The 21,347-nt window shown below is 37.9% G+C and overlaps 1 protein-coding gene across 1 annotated transcript in view; it reads right to left on the minus strand.

Annotated features, from left to right (window-relative positions):
* Positions 1-242: 242 nt before the first annotated feature.
* LOC110458787 overlaps positions 243-21,347 on the minus strand; it is a 25,988-nt gene continuing 4,883 nt past the window's right edge. The window contains exons 2-9 of the mRNA XM_021510695.1: positions 20,981-21,128; positions 20,497-20,732; positions 19,418-19,621; positions 15,848-15,987; positions 14,834-15,023; positions 8,412-8,585; positions 1,892-2,004; positions 243-383 (exon numbers count right to left, since the gene is read on the minus strand). Of these exons, the coding sequence (XP_021366370.1) occupies positions 243-383; positions 1,892-2,004; positions 8,412-8,585; positions 14,834-15,023; positions 15,848-15,987; positions 19,418-19,621; positions 20,497-20,732; positions 20,981-21,128 (1,346 nt within the window). The remainder of the gene's footprint in view (positions 384-1,891; positions 2,005-8,411; positions 8,586-14,833; positions 15,024-15,847; positions 15,988-19,417; positions 19,622-20,496; positions 20,733-20,980; positions 21,129-21,347) is intronic.

The following is a 21,347-nucleotide window of genomic DNA, read 5'->3' on the forward strand; positions in this document are numbered from 1 at the left end:
TGAGTCAGTAACAAGTGACTAGATGGTTCACCTATCTAACATACCTCTAGATGAGTCAGTAACAAGTGACTAGATGGTTCACCTCTGTCAGTATCCCTAGCTGAGTCTGTAACAAGTGACTAGATGGTTCACCTCTGTCAGTTCCTCTAGCTGAGACAGTAGTAAGTGACCAGATTGTTCACCTTTGTAACTTAACTGAACATTTTTGTGAAATATATCTGTTACATTGAAGTACATAACAATCAATCCTGTACCTCCTGTTTCTCTGTGACCTCCTCCTTGACCTTGACTAGACTGTCCAGTACTTGGACAACCTGGTTGACCACATCAAAGTTTGGTGTGATTTCGGCATGAAGTAGGGACTGGGTCAACGACTCACGTATCTGTCAAAGGAAATGCTTAAATAAAAATTGGATTTGATACATATGCATGATAGGTTAAGATTGCATTGAAATCAGTTATTGTACAGGATTAAACTTAAGTGTCGTCAGAATGGCACACATATAAACCCCTGCCTGCACCAAGAACTATAGAAATAGTTCTTTCCAGAACATTTTAAACGAAAGGGCATAACTTCATAAAAATGGGGAGGTAACAGAAATGATGTTCCCTGACAATACCTCTGTCATCAACCAAATCTATCTTACAGCATTATAACATACAAAATTTGATATAGTAACCTATCTTACTACAAAAAGCCAAGGTACGTCACATAGATTTACAAATCCTACAATCAATTCCATCTGACAATATAACCAGAGGTTCTTATCAAGAACTGGCTAATATCTTCACATGCTTGTGTTGGAGATGTACTTTCAGTGACATCTGACTTTCATAGTGCTACCTAACTTGAATGTTATTACCACATGCCTGTCCAAACACAGTGTGATATATCTCTAGTTACAAATTACCAGATGGTTCACCACTGTGACCTACCCTAGCTGAGTAAGTAACAAGTGACCAGATGGTTCAACACTGTGATCTAGCTGATCGAGTCAGTAACAAGTGACTGGATGGCTCACCCCTGTCAGTAAACACAGGAACCCAGGGTTGAGGTGAGATCCTGTAGTCATCATGACATAGAATTTACAAAGAGGTTGATTCCTCTCTCCAGTTACTGTAGTTCGAATTATTCTGACATTTTATCGACTTTTTTTTTATATCAGTCTGTCGTCGATTAACGTCAGAACTCTGGCCCTCTATTGTATGCGTGAAATAAGCGACCCGTGCCTGGGTCGCTCTTCAAACTGATATTTTAGAAACAAATCGTCACTTTCACATACATGTCGCACATGGATCGAAATATCTGTTCTTTATGCACAAGATGAACATAAATTACATGCCTCAAAAAACCAATACAATAACTAAAAACATATTTTTTTCAAACTTACTCTGTTTTACTTTACGTTTTTAGATAGCCCCATCTTCTAATGCCACGTGACTAAAATCTTGAAGACCTATATGATAACGTTGGGAAATACCTTCGGTAACGCGAGATCTCGTCAAGTCATGTGACATTGCTCATGCCCTAATTTCCATAAAAAACATGGGTTGGTATAAAAAAAATCGATAATCGGAATAATTTGGACTACAGTGACTGGAGAGAGGAATCAACCTCTTTGTAAATTCTATGTCATGATGACTACAGAATCTCACCTCAACCCTCACCATGGAAGGCCAACCAGTTATAGCCACTCGATAAAATAGGCCATCAAATATCTACCAAATCCCACAGTATAATCCACCCAGCAATACCCTAACAGTACTGTGGTCCTTTGCTGTAGTCTACCATCACATTTGAAGGCCAGACAGTTAACCAATCGGTAAAATAGGCCCACAAATTTCTACCAAATCCCACAGTATAATTCACCCAGCAATACCCTAACAATACCTCGCTCCTTTGCTGTAGTCTATCTGCATCACTAGTGTTGTTGACAGTTGTATCTACGTTGATGGCATTTCCAAGGGTTCCAATGGTCTCTATTGTCAGCCCTGATGTATCAGCTAGAACAAAGGTGGGTTACATGTCTAAACAGGAGGCAAATTGGACCTATATTGCACACCTGAAGTCAATGCAAATCCATTTTAAAATGGGTCAATATCTAAACTTTATAACATGCTTATAATACAGGATATCGAAAGCATTACATTTTATGTATCAAAGCATCACTCAGTTTAAACCATTGTAAACTTTACACCTACCCTGGGAGAATGGGTCATCCATGGTTAATGAAGGTCACAAACTTGATAAAGTATCTTAGAAACTTCATTTCATCCATGAAAAGTACAACTGTATTTGATTCTAGGTGGCTAGGTATGAAGAAGATTGTTGACATTTTAGCCTATTTGACCCCTTCTGGTTCCGACCCTGATGCATGCCATCATAATTTACCATTTAGGTATTGGCCAACAATCATCCAACAATGACAACTAATCACCCAACAATGACAACCAACCTATCAACATTCACCAAATAATGACAACCAACCTATCAACATTCACCCAACAATGACGACCAGCCTATCAACAATCCCCCACGATGACTACCAACCTATCAACAATCACCCAATAATGACGACCAACCTATCAACAATCACCAAACAATGACAACCAACCTATCAACAATCACCCAAAAATGACAACCAACCTATCAACATTCACCCAACAATGACAACTAATCACCCAACAATGACAACCAACCTATCAACCATCACCCAACAATGACAACCAACCTATCAACCATCACCCAACAATGACAACCAACCTATCAACAAACACCCAACAATGACAACCAACCTATCAACAATCACCCAACAATGACAACTAATCACCCAACAATGACGACCAACCTATAAACAATCACCAAACAATGACAACCAACCTATCAACATTCACCCAATAATGACAACCAACCTATCAACATTCACCCAACAATGACGACCAACCTATCAACAATCACCCACGATGACTACCAACCTATCAACAATCACCCAATAATGACAACCAACCTATCAACAATCACCCAACAATGACAACCAACCTCTCAACAATCACGCAACAATGACGACCAACCTATAAACAATCACCAAACAATGACAACCAACCTATCAACAATCACCCAACAATGACCACCAACCTATCAACAATCACCCAATAATGACGACCAACCTATCAACAATCACCAAACAATGACCACCAACCTATCAACAATTACCCAATAATGACAACCAACCTATCAACATTCACCCAACAATGACGACCAACCTATCAACAATCACCCCACAATGTAGGATGACTGTTCAACAAAACAACAATCACCCCACAATGTAGGATAACTGTTCAACAGAACAATCACCCCCAGTGTAGGATAACTGTTCAACAGAACAACAATTACCCCACAAGGTAGGATGACTGTTCAACAGAACAACAATCACCCCACAATGTAGGCTGACTGTTCAACATGTCAACAATCACCCCCAGTGTAGGATGACCGTTCAACATGTCAACAATCACCCCTAAATAATAACTTCCCAATAAACAAGAGGCCCAATGGGCCTGCGTTGGTCACCTGTTATTAATCTAACACTTGTAATCTTAAGATTTCATAAGAACCTATTAAAAGATTTAAACATATGACGCCTCTGACCTTGATTGTCGAACAAGGACATTAGGTTGAAAATGGATCAAGGTCATTCATTTGAACTAACATGGTAGTCCTTCATCCCAGCATGCTTCAGTCCCAATTTCAGTACCCTGGCCCTTTTGCTTATTGAAAATAAGTCGCTTGAAGATTTTACGACATTTGACCTCTGTGCCCTTGAAAGTTGGTCAAGGTCATTCAGTTGAACAAACTTGATAGCCCTTCATTCCAGCATGCTACAGGCCCAATATCAGTACCCTGGGCCTTTTGGTTATTGAGAAGAAGTTGTTTGAAGATTTTATGACATTTGACCCCTTTGACCTTTGAAAGTTGGTCAAGGTCATTTATTTGAACAAACTTGGTAGCCCTTCATCCCAGCATGCTACAGGCCCAATATCAGTACCCTTGACCATTTGGTTATTGAGAAGAAGTTGTTTGAATATTTTAAAGACATCTGACACCAGTGACCTTGAAAGTAGGTCAAGGTCATTCATTTGAACAAATTTGGTAGCCCTTCATCCCAGCATGCTACAGGCCCAATATCAGTACCCTGGGCCTTTTGGTTATTGAGAAGAAGTTGTTTGAATATTTTACAATATTTGACCCCTGTGACCTTGAAAGTGGGTCAAGGTCATTTATTTGAACAAAATTGGTAGCTCTTGATCCTAGCATGCTACTGGCCAAATATCATCTTCCTAGGCCTTTTGGTTATCGAAAAGAAGTTGTTTTAAGCAAAAAGTTGACGCTGGACAGACGGACGCCGGACGGACGGACGGACGCCGCACCATAACATAAGCTCACTTGCCCTTCGGGCAGGTGAGCTAACAAGGTGACTATCACCCTGCAGATCTAGAATACCTGTTTCTCCTGATAGAAAAGTGCTCTGCACAAAATCAAGGATGTCTTCACCAGTATCTGAGTTGTTGTAAGGTAGTACCTGTACAAATTAAAATTAAAGTAATACTAAAAAAAAACATTCTTTTTTTATTTCATTATAATTTTAATATTAAACTCACAATAACTCATTTTCTACATTTGTGGGTCAAGCAAATGACTTATCAACTCTGACAGCAATACCGAAATTTCATTTAGATTAGAATACCTGCAACAGAGAAAATTCAAAATACCTGCAATCTACAGAGTTCAATATATCTGCAACCTATTGGAAGTTTTAGACCAGATAAGAATCGGTAGATATTACTATCACCTTAAGATTTAGTTTCAGAGAGTTTTGAATGTGGTGATAAACAAATGTACACAGCCTCCTGAAAGGGTCAACCTTATTATTTGTACAATTTTGAATCCCAACTAGCTATAGGGATGCTTGCAGTCAAATCTCGATAACTTGCAATCAGTAAAAGAAGTTGTTTAAAGAAATTGTTGATGGTTGACAAATGCTCAGATGGATTGATGACAGACCATGTGTTATTAATGAAATGCTTCAGTATTTCAAACCATTAACTAGAAACTTGTTTTTGTGAACAAAAACATGTCTCCCCCTATTGGCCAATAGACAAACTTCAGTATAAACTAGAACTATGTCAGACTGTGACGTTAAAGCCGCTCACCACTCTAAATTTAATTGCTTCAGTAACACGTTGAGCACCAATATCTACTATAATACCTCAGATATGTGTTCTGTATTCTGCTAATTGAAAATCAGGTCATGTGATGATGTTCCAAAATCAATCACCTCTTAAATGATGCCTTAAAAACATTCTCCTTCTCCTCTTTTTTCACCCTCTTTAAGTGCGATGCATTGTTGTAATTTTCATTCATAAGCATCCTCCAATGATGCGACATGAGCATTTACGTGCAGAATGGCAATCGGTGAATGGATAATAAAGAATAGGTGCATTTTGTGCTTGTGAAACGAAGGATAATTAATAGTACATTATTGTAGTGGGAAAACATGCATGGAGAAAAGAGACATTGTATTTTATTTTTATTTATTTTTTCTTCATATTAATAATAATTATTAATATATGTATTGACTTTATTTACTGTCATTGATTATACAAAATCTCAAAAATGTTCTCAATGCGACTTTACCAACGTAAGAGTTATTTCCCTTACACCGGATTGGATAATATTTTGACACGGCGCAAATTCTTGTCAAACAGCAGCAGCAGTTGTGTCATGTTCTTAAATTGTTACATTTTCATAAATAAATACACCAGAAAAAGCATGCTGTGTTACAGAAATGTTTGATAAGCAGACACGGTTCACATATCGTCTCGTCTCAGAGCCATTACCTTTTTCAAACAATTTTTACATACTGTGAAATTATTAAAATCGGTCATCTGTGGTCATGACTGCTGGTTTTGCGACATTTACAGGCAAGTAAACCGGAGGGCATGATTTCACCGATATCGTCTGGTCCCGGACAATAGGCCAGGTAGGATCACATGCTTCAGCGTAAATTATTGACACTTCTCAACACTACAGTCAATACAAATTACAATGCAGTAATTAGCTAACACTATATCTGTGATTACCCGTTAAAAATAGCTTTACTTATTGAAATGATTGGCAGTCGCGATCGACAGACCGTGTTGTTGTTTTTTTCACTCACCAACACGTGGCGTGAATTACGAAGCCCTACTGCATTGTCATACATGTAACTACAGACTGATTTGACTGTAAGGGATTATAAAAAATATGTTTATACTAGAAGTTTGGACAATCAATACATCCTCTTCAAATCTACTCCAAGGAAAAAAATAGTTAAAGCAGACTATTTTTACGATGCTTCATTTAATAAATATTGAAATAATTCACGAGGTTTTTATCAATCACATGTTTACATAATGTTAGACGCGAGATCAACATAAAAGTGAGCCGGAAAAAAACCAATGCTATACGTATACGCATAGGCGATTTGGGAAAAAAACTTACAGAACTTACATGGAACGGAGCTGAAATTGAACAAATATATTTTCCCAATAGTATGGGGAAACGCACCGAGATGTCGAAACGTAATGTCGTAAGTTGATTGGCAATTCTCTGGCATAGGAATTTGGCTAAACTTTCTTTGTTAACGGTTACCTATTTAATAATACTTTTCACATAAACTGACATTATGTATCTTTTATTAATGTTTGACATAAATAAATTTGTTGACCGTCATTTGTCTTAGAGTTCCGTGTACCAAGGGAGATAATCCAAGATGGCAATCTCCCAGAATCGTCGATCTTTTCCTGAAAAAAACTTGAAATTTTCCATACCTGTGTATTTTACGCACCCCCAACTTTGGGTATTAAATTTCAGAAAAAAAAGTGCGCAAATTCCATGGGTTTTTACAGTAAACACGATGTGTCATATTAGGTTCCCGTTTGAAACATCAAAATAAAGGTTATACTTCATCACTCATACGGTTTATAAGTATATATATATATATATTTTTTAATTCTGCAGACAGCGTCAATGCTTGACAGTCTTCACATGTGCTTTCTCGAATCATATGTGTTTCACACGCGTAACACTCCTCAGACCTCAATCAGAGTTGCTAAAACGCTCAAACCCAGTGCACGAATTTAACCACCACAACACTCGTAGAATGCACTGGAGATAAACATTTTGTTTTCAGCAATTATTTAAAGTATGGATTATTATTTGGAGAAGAGCATCAGAAGACGTTATGTTATCCACAGGTGAGTATCAGAGATTCTACTTTTCTGTTTACGATAACGAAACTATATAGCGGAAGCATGCAAGACTGAATTATGCGCACGCACCCTGAACGAAAGTTGGTCAGTCATTTCGTTCTCTGGACAGAATTAATAAGACGCTCGGCTCTCGCAAAGAGCGGCTTAGAAATTAACTTTTTTCGTTAATCCGTAAGTCCATAACTCTGCCAAATAAAGTCCAATAAGGGTGGTTGTCAAACTTGGCCGAGCACTTAATGCATTGACTCTGTTACTCAGCTTGAAGACAATCGGATAATATTTGCCTGAGTTAATGAACAGAAACGGCAGATAATGACATTTTCCATTATTCAAGAGGCCATAACTCCGCCAAACGGGGTCCGCTATTGGTCATCGAACTTGGCCGTGCACTTAAGGCATTTAACCCTGTGACCAAGTTTGAAGAAAATCGATTAACATTTGTTGTAGTTATTGCATAGAAATGAAGCGTGTCAGATAATGACGTTTTTCATTATTCAAGGGGCCATATAACTCCGCTAAATGGGGTCCCATGATACCAGTCATCTAACTTGGCCGAGCCCTAAGGCATTTACCCTTTTGACCAAGTTTGAAGAAGATGGGTTAATATTTGTTGTAGTTATTGAACGGTATCGAAACACGGCAGCTAATGACGTTTTTTCATTATTCAAAGGGCCATAACTCCTCCAAATGGGGTCTGCTGAAAGTGGTCATCAAACTTGGACGAGCCCTTAAGGCATTCAACCCTGTGACCAAGTTTGAAGAAAATTGTTTAAGTTATTGCACGGAAACGAAGCGCGACAGACAGACATATTAATATATCCCCCATTTCGGTGAAAGTGGGGGATAAAAACAGAGTCACCTACTTTGATACATGACACACCGCCTCACTAAGGTGAACCTATACACCAGGTATGAAGTTCCAGTGACAAGTAGTGTAGAAGATAGAGCCTGGACAAGATAGCAGAAGTTCGGACAACCATGACGCAAAACTATAGTCCCCCCCCAGCTCACAGTGGGGGACTAATAACATGGAACTTATACTGTGGACAAACTTAGGTATTAAAAATAAACAAAGGGCCATAATTCTATATAAAGTGGGGCACAAGACCCGATTTTAGTGTAAGAGATTCTGCCTTCCCAAGAAAGGTCTATGTCTGTAGCTGCATTGTAAGCGTCCTTAGCCCTAAACACTAGAGAAACAGTATGGTTCTCTCCCAGGCCCTCACCAAGATAAAGAGCAGTTGTTTTGGTATCATTTCCTTTATACAAAAGAGACTCTGAAAAACATGTAAAAACATTGTATAGTTATTGCAACATTTTGGAGTGCTTTAGTGGTCTTCACTCAGCAGGTAATTCCAAATCCGTCAAAAAGGACAAACTCCCCAGGGCTCTGCAAGGTCACAAGGGCAATCACAGTAACATGAGTGTATTTCCTTCATTAAAGGGTGGGGATACCCAGTGACCTGGTCAACATACCCAAGGTCAGATTCCAAGAAGGTAGCATGGATGTATATGTCCCCTCATGCCCAACAATGGTATCTATCATTAAAGGGTGGGGATACCCAGTGACCTGGTCACCGTACCCAAGGTCAGATTCCAAGACGGTAGCATGGATGTATATGTCCCCTCATGTCCAGCAATGGTATCTATCATTAAAGGGTGGGGAAACCCAAGGACCTGGTCACCATACCTAAGGTCAGATTCCAAGAAGGTCGGATGGATGTATATGTCCCCTCATGTCCAGCAATGGTATCTATCATTAAAGGGTGGGGAAACCCAAGGACCTGGTCACCATACCTAAGGGCAGCTTCCAAGAAGGCAGCATGGATGTATATGTCCCCTCATGCCCAGCAATGGTATCTATCATTAAAGGGTGGGGATACCCATAGCAACATTTTTCATTTATACAATGCCCGAGTCCCCTATGTTAAACACTGTTGACACTAAATTTGTTAAAATCCCTTTATTGGTATTGGAGTATTAGGATTTTAACTTGTGGCCCATAGGCCTATAATAGTCATCAACTGTTATATGTTGTGATGTGACAAAAAATAGTACCTAACATCTAAACATGGCCTTTTAATTGTGTATACAATGTTCAACATTAGCCCAAGTATGCTCCAGACCAACTTTAATTAAATCTTTTTACCAGTGCAGAAAGAGAATAGCCAATTTAAAGCTTAACCGTCGTTTTTCTTTAAGTTCCCAAATGTCTGCTCCAATGAAGGTCATACCATTGTTTCTATTGTACAGTGATCCCCTAGGCCCAGGGATGCTCCACACAAACAAAAAAAAACATACTGAAAGAGGAGAGGGATTCATACAGGCCTGATCTCTTTATTCATATGTTTCCAGTATTCTAAAGCTAAACTTTTGCTATGTTCAACAAGAGGCCCATGGGCCTTAACGGTCACCTGAGTCCTACAGTATTTATTTTTGTTGTTGAAATATGTACCAATTTGAGTAAAGAATAGTTAAGTATAACTCCAATTTAAGTTTGTCAGGACCATGAGCTAATCATTCCTACCAAGTTTCAGTTAAATCGGCCCTGTAGAACTTCACTTTAAGTTTGAAATAATTTTTCAAAATGGCTACTGTGACAGCCATATTGGATTTCTGATCAACCCAAATAAAAACAACATTTTGTCAGGACCATGAGTCGATCATTCCTACAAAATTTCAGTTAAATCGGCTCAGTAGAACTTGACTTTAAGTTTGAAATAGTTTTTCATAATGGCTGCCATTTTAGAATTTTGATCGACCCAAAAAAATAACAACACTTTGTCAGGACCATGAGTCAATCATTCCTACCAAGTTTCAGTTAAATCGGCCCTGTAGAACTTCACTTTAAGTTTGAAATAATTTTTCAAAATGGCTACTGTGACAGCCATATTGGATTTCTGATTAACCCAAATAAAAACAACATCTTGTCAGGACCATGAGTCGATCATTCCTACAAAATTTCAGTTCAATCGGCCCAGCAGAACTTGACTTTTTAATTAATATTGAAATACTTTTCAAAATGGCGGCCGTGACACACACGGCCATATTGGATTTCTGATCGACACAAAAAATAACATCACTTTGTCAGTACCATGAGTTTATCATTCCTACCAAGTTTCAGTTAAATCGGCCCAGCAGAACTTTAAGTTTGAAATAGTTTTTCAAAGTGGCGGCCATATTGGATTTCTGATCGACCCGAAAAATAACAACACTCTGTCTGGCATTCCCATGAAATATCAATGAAATACCTTCGCCAGTATTTCAGCTTAAGTTGAAAATTTAAAATGTTAACGGACGACGACAGACAAAGACAGATAGCAATAGGACACTTGTGCTAAAGCTCAGGTGACCTAAAAATGCTGCTGCCATGAAAAACAAGAGATCCCAGAGGGATCTTGGCGCCCACCATTGTACCATCTTCATTAGTTCTTTGTCAGTTCGATCTTTTCTCTTCTTCCCTCTAATCTGTTTGATCAAGTCATGTTAACAGTAAATGCACCTTGAGGTAACTTTTGATCTAAACTTAATACTGATGTGTATGAAAACCAACCTTCAAAGTGAGTTTGTCATTTCACATATTTACTAGTACAGTACTTAATGTGAAAGAAATAGAATCGATCATTGCAATATGAGAAAGATCTGTTTAGTTCTTCCTTTAGCCATTTTGTTTTTATGATTAGTCTCAAAATATAACATGCACAACGAGGGATCAAGGGGAACCTACATATCAAATTTGAGAAAGATCCCTCAAGTTATTCCTGAGAAATAGTACTAACAAACCCTCAATGTCAAAAATCAAAGATGGCTGTCAATAGGCCATTTTGTTTAACTGATTAGTTTCAAAAGTAAACATGAACAATAAAGGATAGTGGGGAGCCTGCATTGGCTGGCCCAAAATATTTCTTTTGGGCTAGTAAAAAATTTGAAGCACTGGCCCAAATGACATTGGTGGCCCAAATAATTTTGGGAAGAAATATTTCCACAGCATTTAACACAATGCTACAGCACATTTAAATTACATATAACATGACAATGTTTGTAATATGTAAAACAGAATAAAACATCATATTTTGAATTCTTCAATCCCAGTTAAAACCTGACATAATTCACTCCATTCAGGTCTTCCCAAAAAGAAATACACAAAACTCGCACCTCAAAGAAGACACCCTGGCAGTATTTATATAGAAAATCTGAAAAAAAAATCATCACATTTTCTAAATCACGGACAGTTCGATTCAAATCGAAGTAATGACAACTGAAAAATGTACTGCCCCCCCCCCCCCCCCCAGTGTTAATGTGGAAGGGACTAAATTTCTTTTATTCATTAATTTTTTGACAGTCGCCCAAACTATTTTTGTTGGGCCAATGACTACCTCACTTTTGACAACTTTTGGTCGCGTGAGCAAGACTTAAACTGCCATTGGCGAGCAGGCGACCGTCCATTTCAGGCACTGCTGCACAACAAGGGAACCTATGTATAAAATTTGAGAAAGATCCCTCTGGTACTTCCCAAGAAATAGCGATAACAAACTTTCACTATCAAATTCCAAGATAGCTGCCTGGCTGCCATGTTGTTTATTTGATCATGCAGTCTCAAAAGTTGCCCTGCACAGCTAAGAACCAAGGGGAACCTACATATAAAATTTGAGAAAGATCCATTTGGTACTTCTTGAGAAATTACGATAACAAGAATTGTTTAAGGACGGACGACGGACCACAGACGTAGGGTGATTTGAATAGCCCACCATCATCTGACGAGATGATGGTGGGCTAAAAAAAGTCTATCCATATAACCCTAGAAAATTCCTTAAGAGGAAAAATTGATGGCATTCCTTTTTTCAGCAAAACACCCATGCATATTGGCAAGAATTCTGATGCACATAATGAGAAATTTATGCAGTCCCAAAAATGCATTTACCAGAAAAATTATCAAGATTTATCCCGAAACTGTAATTGCTGGGGAAAAAATTACTTTTTCATGAAAACTTTTCAGGATTGATCCCGATTGAGCCTGATTAACTGAATGATTATGCTATAGGGATGTCACATTTTTATTATATTACACTTTTATTTTGTTCTACCATCATCAGATGGTTGCTATTGGTCCCCTGCTATGCATATCAGCTTTTCTGACTGACCGGAAAACAAAGATGGCCAATAAGCAGCCATCTTGAGTTTTTTAGTTAAAGTTTGTTGGTGCTGTTTCGCAGACAGCACTAGAGGGAACTGGTAGGTTCAATGGATGCAAAATACATAACAAGAGACCCATGGGCCTTAACGGTCACCTGATAAATTTATACAGAGAGTTGATTTTGTTTTTAACATGAACAAAAATATCATTCAAAGTGACAAAAAACAACAAGAGACCCAAGAGGGCCTGTATCGCTCACCTGAATATGTAAGCAGTCATAGCAAAATATTCTCATTAAATATTATGCTGCACTGAAAATATTTCCCGCGCAATCTTTGTTGGCTCCATCTGTTGAAACAACTAGCAAAATATTATTACAAGATTCTATGCTTTTTGATTCTTCAGAAGTTGCTCGACATATTTTTCCCTGTGACCCTGTAAGTAGGTCAATGTCATTTTCCTTCTCAAATTGGTAAGCTCTATTCCAAAAGCTACCAGCCAAATCTTATGAATCCATTCCTTTTAGTTCATAAGAACAAATCCATTAGAATGTTGTTGACCCCTGTGACCTTGAAAGTAAGTCAAGGTCATTTTCATTTGCAAACTTTGTTGGGTTCTTTCCCAGGAAATAACCAGCCGAATATTAAGGTTCTATAACTTCCAGTTCTTCAGAAGAAGTCATTTGAAGTGTTTGACATATCTGCCTCATGTGACCTTAAAAGTAGGTCAAGGTAATTTTCATTTTCAAACTTTGTTGGGCTCCATCCCAGGAAGCCATCAGCCAAATATGAAGATTCTATACCTTTTAGTTCTTCAGAAGAAGTCGTTTGAAGTGTCTGACACATTTGACCCCTGTGACCTTGAAAGAAGGTCAAGGTCATTTTCTTCCTTAAACTTTGTCGGGCTCTATCCCAGGAAGCCATCAGCCAAATAATAAGATTCTATACCTTTTAGTTCTTAAGAAGAAGTCGTTTGAAGTTTTTGACATATTTGACCCCTGTGACCTTTAAAGAAGGTCAAGGTCAATTTCGATCTCAAACTTTGTAGGGCCCATACCAATGAAGCTTTCAGCCCAATATCATGACTCTAGGCCTGTCCGTTCTTCAGAAGAAGTTGTTTAAAGGAAAAGTTGACGGATGAGGACGGACGGACGGACGGACGCCGCACCACGACATAAGCTCACTTGCCCTTCGAGAAGGTGAGCTTGTAAAACCACCTTATTCAATATCTAGCATACAGATTTAAGACTGTAAAGTATTTTAAACTAGCACCTCTGATTCTAAACAAGGAAAATGAAGAAATTTTAGCACACTGACTCCTTGGGGCCCTACCCTATAGCGCTTGGGGTAGGGCTGGCTCAAAATTTTCAAAGTATCAAACTGTCAACTCAGGGTTATAATTCCAAAAAAGTTACTAACATGTAATGTTCAAAATATCATTTTCCATTTTAAACCATTCAGTCAGGGCTCATATGTACATACCATCAAACTGCTATCCAATACTGATAATGCTAACCTAAATTGAATTACTTCCAATGGAAATTAACAAATGTTAGTCTAAAATGTGATTTCCCTATATAAACTATAGTTAAGTTTACCCCCTCCCCAGGGGGAAACGTGAGACCCCAGGTTCATGAAATTCATAATTTTGGTAAAGCACCCTAAGACCCTTCTATCTATGAAGAGTATTTGATTCTACCATATCTGGGTCTTGAGAAGAAGATTTTTGAAATTTCAGTCAATTTGACCCTTTTTGGCCCCGCCCCTCAGGCCCTTGGGGGCTGGGGACCATATATAATTCACAATTTTGGTTGACCTTTGGCCATGGAAGGTTTCTGCAAAATTTTATTGAAATTGGTTCAGGGGTTTTGGAGAAGTCGAAAATGTAAATTGTTTACGGCCGCACGACACCGGACAAAAGGCGATAGCAATAGATCACTTGAGACTTTGTCTCAGGTGAAACAAAATGTGAAAAGCCCTAATAAGTACATTTGTGTGACCGCACAATGCACCAAAAATAGTGTGCGCACGTCCTGCATACATCATGCACACATGGTGCGCACAACTGTACGATTTGGTATAATTGGTTGATCAATATTACGAAACGAAACAAATCTGGAACCCTCTTATGGAATAAGGAACACTGTATATATACATTTCTCAACAAATTAATTAGTATTATGTTTGATTTTACGATGCGTGGTTACACAGCATTACAATGACCGTTAGACTAGTCAACAATGGGTTAAATTTAGTTTCAAGGTATGACAGAACAGGTAAATAACATTTTGATGACTGACCAGAGTTTCACCTGGCCGGTGCCTGACAAAGAGAGCTGACATGTGATACTGTAGGACCGTTATGGTAAATTAGTAGCATGTTAATTATCAACCTGTGTCTGAAGTCTGGCCTTTGTGATAGAGGTAGTATGTCAACGGAGGGTCCAGATCTGTAAACGGACTACAGATCACGGTGTAGTTGGTAATCAGTGTATATCCACTTAGAGGACTGACCACACATCCAGAGGTACTGACCGGAGGCTGGTTGATGGTGTCTATGTACTCTGTTACAGACGGGTACACCTGTCACAATGAATGTTTGAAGTTAAGAGGGACTCTATGGATGACAACAAGGAACTGTAACCAAGGTTAAATTAAATATGCCTCTCTGTATGTTATATAATATCTACCCTCCCTGAAAGCAAAGACATTTTTTTAATAAACGACACATCTCTCCATAAAAGGAAGAACTTTGCAGAATTGTACTCTTACATAATGTGTGGCATTCAGAAATCAGTTTACTTGGTTTAGGAGGTATTTTGTTAGATCTGGTTGAACATTTTTCGATGACCATGTTAATATTAGCTGTAGCTGTGATTTTGACTTTGAATGTAATTATGATTTAATTTAATTAAGTGACAGATGTCCGGAATAATTGTGTTAAGTTTCATCTGTTTTTTTAGGATCCTGTCAGTGGCCCATCACAGGAAAATCACTACAGAACTCCACTGTAATTTTCGTACAAAAGACTATATATAGTTTTGACCTTTTTTGGCCCCCAAATCCATCAAAATCAAAAATCTTCAATAGAACTTTCAAATGACTGTTTCTTTAATTTTAAATACATACCCAGTACTATTATGTAAACATTTGTTTGTGTTTTCCATTATGGCTGCCATGCTAACCAGTTAATATTTGCAGTCAATTTTGACAGATTTTCGCCTAGTTTTTCTCTTAGCTTCCATAGAGCGCACTCTTGAACAAACTTTATATTTCTCCTAGAGATGTATTACAGGTGCCTACACATTATCCTTTGATATTAAGTTTGCTCAAGCATGCACTCTATACAGGCTCTTACAGTCACATACTTAACCATATTGAGGTAAATTTAATTGTTATCTACATACCAGTACAAGGAAATTATACGAGGAAGTGCCATTATATTTGTCAGTGACTTCTATGGTAATGTTAGTATTGTAATCGTCATGGCTGAGTCCGCCAGGTAACACAACATCGGAGAAATTAGCTGTGCCTCCTTCCCCTACAACTGAAATACAATGTCAATGTATTGGTCACTGTGGTATATCATAAAACATGTTTATTTGTCAGAGCGACACATAGTGAAATAAAATACAAGAGGCCCAATGGGCCTGAATCGTTCACCTGGTATTAATCTCACACTTGTAATCTTAAAAGTGGACTCGTATACAGCTACAGGCAAATTATATTTGTTCGATTCATTTGAATCTATTAAATGATTTAAACATATGACGCCTGTGACCTTGAAAGTCGAACAAGGCCATTAAGTTGAACAGAATTTAAAGCCTTCCATCCCAGCATATTTCTGGCTAAATATCATTACCCTTGACCTTTTGAATATTCAGAACAAGTCATTTAAAGATTTAAACATGTTTGATCCCTATGAATATGAGCAAAGGTCATTCATTTGAACAAACTTGGTAGCCCTTCATCCCAGCATCTCACTCGCAAAATATCATAACCTTAGGCCTCTTGGTAATTCAGAAGAAGTTGTTTAAAGGTTTTAATCATATTTGACCCCTGTGATCTTGAATATACTTGAAGGTCGTTTGTGTGAACAAACTTGGTAGCCCTTCATCCCAGCATGTTACTTGCCAAATATCATCAATATATGCCTCTTTGTTATTCAAAAGAAGTCGTTCAAAGATTAAAACATATTTGAACCCTGTGACCTTGAATGTGATCGAAGTTCATCCCAGCATTTAACTGGCCAAATATCATCATCCTAGGCCTTTTGGTTATTGAGAAAAAAAATGTTTAAAGGTTTAAAACATACTTGACCCCCGTGACCTTGAAAATAGATGAAGGTCATTCATTTGAACAAACTTGGTAGCCTTCATCCCAGCATGATACCGGCCAAATATCATCATCCTAGGCCTTTTGGTTATTGAAAAAAAAATGTTTAAGGTTTTAAACATATTTGAACCCTGTGACCTTTAATATATGTCAAGGTCATTCGTTTGAACAAACTCGATAGTCCTTCATCATAGCATGCTACTGGCAAAACAGCATCATCCTAGGACTTTTGGTTATTAAAAAGATGTTGTTTAAAGGTTTTAAACAATTGTCAAGATCATTCATTTTAACAAACTTGGTAGCGCTTCATCCCAACATGCTACAGGCTAAATATTATAACCCTCAGCCTCTTGGTTATTCGGAAGAAGTAAGTTTTAAAGGTTTTAAACATATTTGACCCCTGTGACCTTGAAAATGGGTGAAGGTCATTTGTTTGAACAAACTAGGTAGCCCTTCATCCCAGCATGTTGCTTGCCAAATATCATCAATCTATGCCTCTTTGTTTTTCAAAAGTCGTCAAAAGTCGTTCAAAGATTTTAACATATTTGACCCCTGTGACCTTGAATATAAGCGAAGTTCATTCATTTAAACATATATGGTAGCCCTTCATCCCAGCATCTAACTGGCAAAATGTCATAAACCTAGGCCTCTTGGTAATTCAGAAGAAGTCGTTTGAAGGTTTTAAACATATTTGACCCCTGTGGCTTGAATATAAGTGAAGGTTGTTTGTTTGAAAAACTTGGTAGCACTTCATCCCAGCATGTTACTGGCCAAATATCATCATCCAAAGCCTTTTGGTTATTGAGAAGTTGTTGAAAGGTATTCAACATATTTGACCCCTGTGACCTTGAAAATAGAAGGTCATTCGTTTGAACAAATTTGGTAACACTTCATCCCAGCATGTTACTGGCCAAATATCATTATCCTTTGCCTCTTGGGTATTCAGAAGAAGTTGTTCAAAGATTTTAACATATTTGACCCCTGTGACCTTGAAAATGGATGAAGGTCCTACATTTGAACAAACTTGGTAGCCCTTCATCCCAGTATGTTACTGGCCAAATATCATTACCCTATGCCTTTTGGGTATTCAGAAGAAGTTGGTTAAAGGTTTTAAACATATTTGACCCCTGTGATTTTCAAAATTGATGAAGGTCATTTGTTTGATCAAACTTGGTTGCCCTTCATCCTAGCATGCTCCTGGCCAAATATCATCATCCAAAGCCGTTTGTTTATTGAGAAGAAGTTGTTTTAAAGGTTTTAAACATATTTGACCCCTGTGACCTTGAAAATAGATGAAGGTCATTTGTTTGAACAAAATTAGTAGCCCTTCATTCCAGCATGTTACTGGCCAATTATCATTATCATATGCCTCTTGGGTATTCAGAAGTTGTTCAAAGGTTTTAAACATATTTGACCCCTGTGACCTTGAAAATGGGTGACGGTAATTTGTTTGAACAAACTTGGTAGCACTCCATCCCAGCATGTTACTATCCCAGCATGTTACTAGCAAAATATCATCATCCAAGGCCTTTTGGTTATTGAGAAGAGTTGTTGAAAGGTATTTAACATATTTGACCCCTGTGACCTTGAAAATAGATGAAGGTCCTACATTTGAACAAACTTGGTAGCTCTTGATTCCAGGATGCTACTGGCCAAATATCATCATCCTAGGCCTTTTGGTTACTGAAAAGAAGTTGTTTAAAGTAAAAAGTTGACGCCGGACAGACGGCCTTCCATTATGCCCTTCGGGCAGGTGAGCTAAAAACAAGAGGCCCAATGGGCCTGCATCGCTCACCTGGTATTAATCTCACACTTGTTATCGGGCCAGGTGAGCTAAAAACATGTATTACACAGACATAAATTAAATACAATTTATACCTCCGACAGAAATTATAAACCTTGTCTTACTCCGACAGAAATTGAATGCGGTGTATACCTCCGACAGAAATTAAACATCTTGTATCATTGACAGAAATTAAATACCATGTATCACTGACTGAAATTAAATACCGTATATCATTCTGACAGAAAAAAATATGGTGTATCACTCCGACAGAAAAATATATGGTGTACCACTCTGACAGAAATAAAATATGGTGTATCACTCTGACAGAAATAAAATATGGTGTATACCTGTCAGAAATAAAATATGGTTGGGGATCTTAAGAGTTCCAAAAACATGAGCCAAAGATTTAGTCTCTAGAGGAAGGCCAGACTCTGGGGTCAATTCATGCCAAGAAATTGTATTTATTATATGATTATGGGGTGGGGATGCTGATCTAAATAACCATTTCAAACTTATGATGAGAGGGACAAAATCCAAGAGGCCAATCCATTTCTATAATTTGGGATTCCCACAACCTAGGATTCTTTCCAGCCAACATGATTAATAGCCATGTCCTATTGTTGCCGGGGAAAATTTGAAAAGCAAATAATGGCCAAATTACCCCTTTTTGACCCCTCAGCCTCCAAGGTTGTCAACCATTTGCACATTTGAATCTCTACTAAGGAGCTCTCCCAGTCAAATTTGGTGAAATAACTATTCAATGGTTCAGAGGGTGAAGTGGTTTGAAGAATCTATTGACAGATAGATGCCATTGCAAGCTCACCTTGGTCTTTTGGAAATTCAATTATCAACTTACCTGTATCGTTTATGATTATCCTAAAATTCAAAGGTAAATCATTGTCGTGAAAACCAGCACAGCTAATGGAAAACTTGGTCAGACTAGAGAACCCACGGGTTGGACTACAGTCACATGAACCAGCTACTGGTATATCATTGGCGAAAATGTTTAAGAGCGAGGCAGATCCAGAAAAGGAAACGTTGTTTGCAACGTCTATCGTATCTGTAAAGGAAATTGAAATAATTCACAAAAATGCAAACATGCATTAACAGATTCATTGTGCTTGTTTGTTAATATAAAACACCTAATCCATTATGTTTTTGAAAATTTGCTTTGCTTTCCTTAAGTCTGATGTACTGTGTTCATAACATACTGTCGGTATAGCTAGTAATGACTGCATTTTATGTAGGTTTGTTTCTTAATCTGTAGTTGTATTTTCTAAGTGATCTGTCTGATTAATCTGCTGACATTACGGGGGGGGGGGTCTTTTAATTGCTTGTTACAACTGGGTAGGTAGGCTCTTTGTTTACAACATCTGTTATTTCCTGATGGTATGATCCGTTACTTCCTGATGGTATGATCTGTTACTTCCTGATGGTATGATCTGCTACTTTCTGATGGTATGATCTGTTACTTTTTGATGGTATGATCTTTTACTTCCTGATGGTATGATCTGTTACCTCCTGATGGTATGATCTGTTACCTCCTGATGGTATGATCTGTTACTTCCTGATGGTATGATCTGTTACTTCCTGATGGTATGATCCGTTATTTCCTGATGGTATGATCTGTTACTTCCTGATGGTATGATCTGTTACTTCCTGATGTGGTATGATCTGTTACTTTCTGATGGTATGACCATTTTTCTTTCTGATCGTATTACCTTTTTCTTTCTGATGGTATGATCTGTTTCTATCTGATCATCATAAACCCTGTGAAAGGCCTCCAGTTTATACATATACAATATTGTAAAATACACCTGGATTGTAGTTGTGATGTTCTGTGATATACAAAGATTCAATGACTTACTGGAAATAAAGTGTTCAATCTTATTCATGTTACAATGAAACATTTAACTAGGAAAGATAAATTCTTACACTTCACGTGAAAGCTGTATATAGAGTCGAAGATGTGTATCAGGCTGTCGTCCAATGTGAGCTGGTGAGTATGATAAAAGAAAAAGATATGCCTATAAACAATTTTGAACCTATACATTTTCCATTCGATCTTCATATCTGACCATGAGTGTATGTATTTTGGGTCCTGCGTCTGATTCAATGCCACTACCCAGCTAACTCCAGGCACCAGCTTATCCCCACAGTTACTTAAACAACTGTAAAACACACAAATACATATTAATAAAGCAAAACACCATTTCTCACAATTAATATGCATGGACAAGTTGTATAAAGGACACTGAAATCTACACAATGATTAGTGTTAAGGACACTTATATTTGTATGAAGTATTAGTTTCCGGATATACCAGTAAGTATACTTGAGAGGGAGATATGTTAACAGGGGGATTAATAAAGACAGGTCTAGGTGTGAAATCTAGATATACTTAAATGTCGGAAATTACACGATTTCCACTGTTGGTTGGACATCGTTTCTGACGATAATGCTATGCTGGGCTTTCCCATCGGGCCTTCCTGTCGCACTCACAGTCACTTCAAACATATACCTGCTGTTCACCTGAAGAGATCTGCTGGCAAGTGTAACAACTGGACCTGTATACATAAAAAAAACAAGAGGCCCATGGGCCTTAACGGTCACCTGATATATTTATACAGAGAGTTGATTTTGTTTTTAACATGAACAGAAATATTATTCAAAGTGACAAAAAACAATAAAACCACCTTATTCAATATCTAGCATACAGATTCAAGACTAAAAAGTATTTGAAACTAGCACCTCTGATTCTAAACAAGGAAAATGAAGAAATTTTA

This window comes from Mizuhopecten yessoensis, unplaced genomic scaffold (genome assembly GCF_002113885.1).
Source record: "Mizuhopecten yessoensis strain PY_sf001 unplaced genomic scaffold, ASM211388v2 scaffold9771, whole genome shotgun sequence".
NCBI classification, from domain to species: Eukaryota; Metazoa; Mollusca; class Bivalvia; order Pectinida; family Pectinidae; genus Mizuhopecten; species Mizuhopecten yessoensis.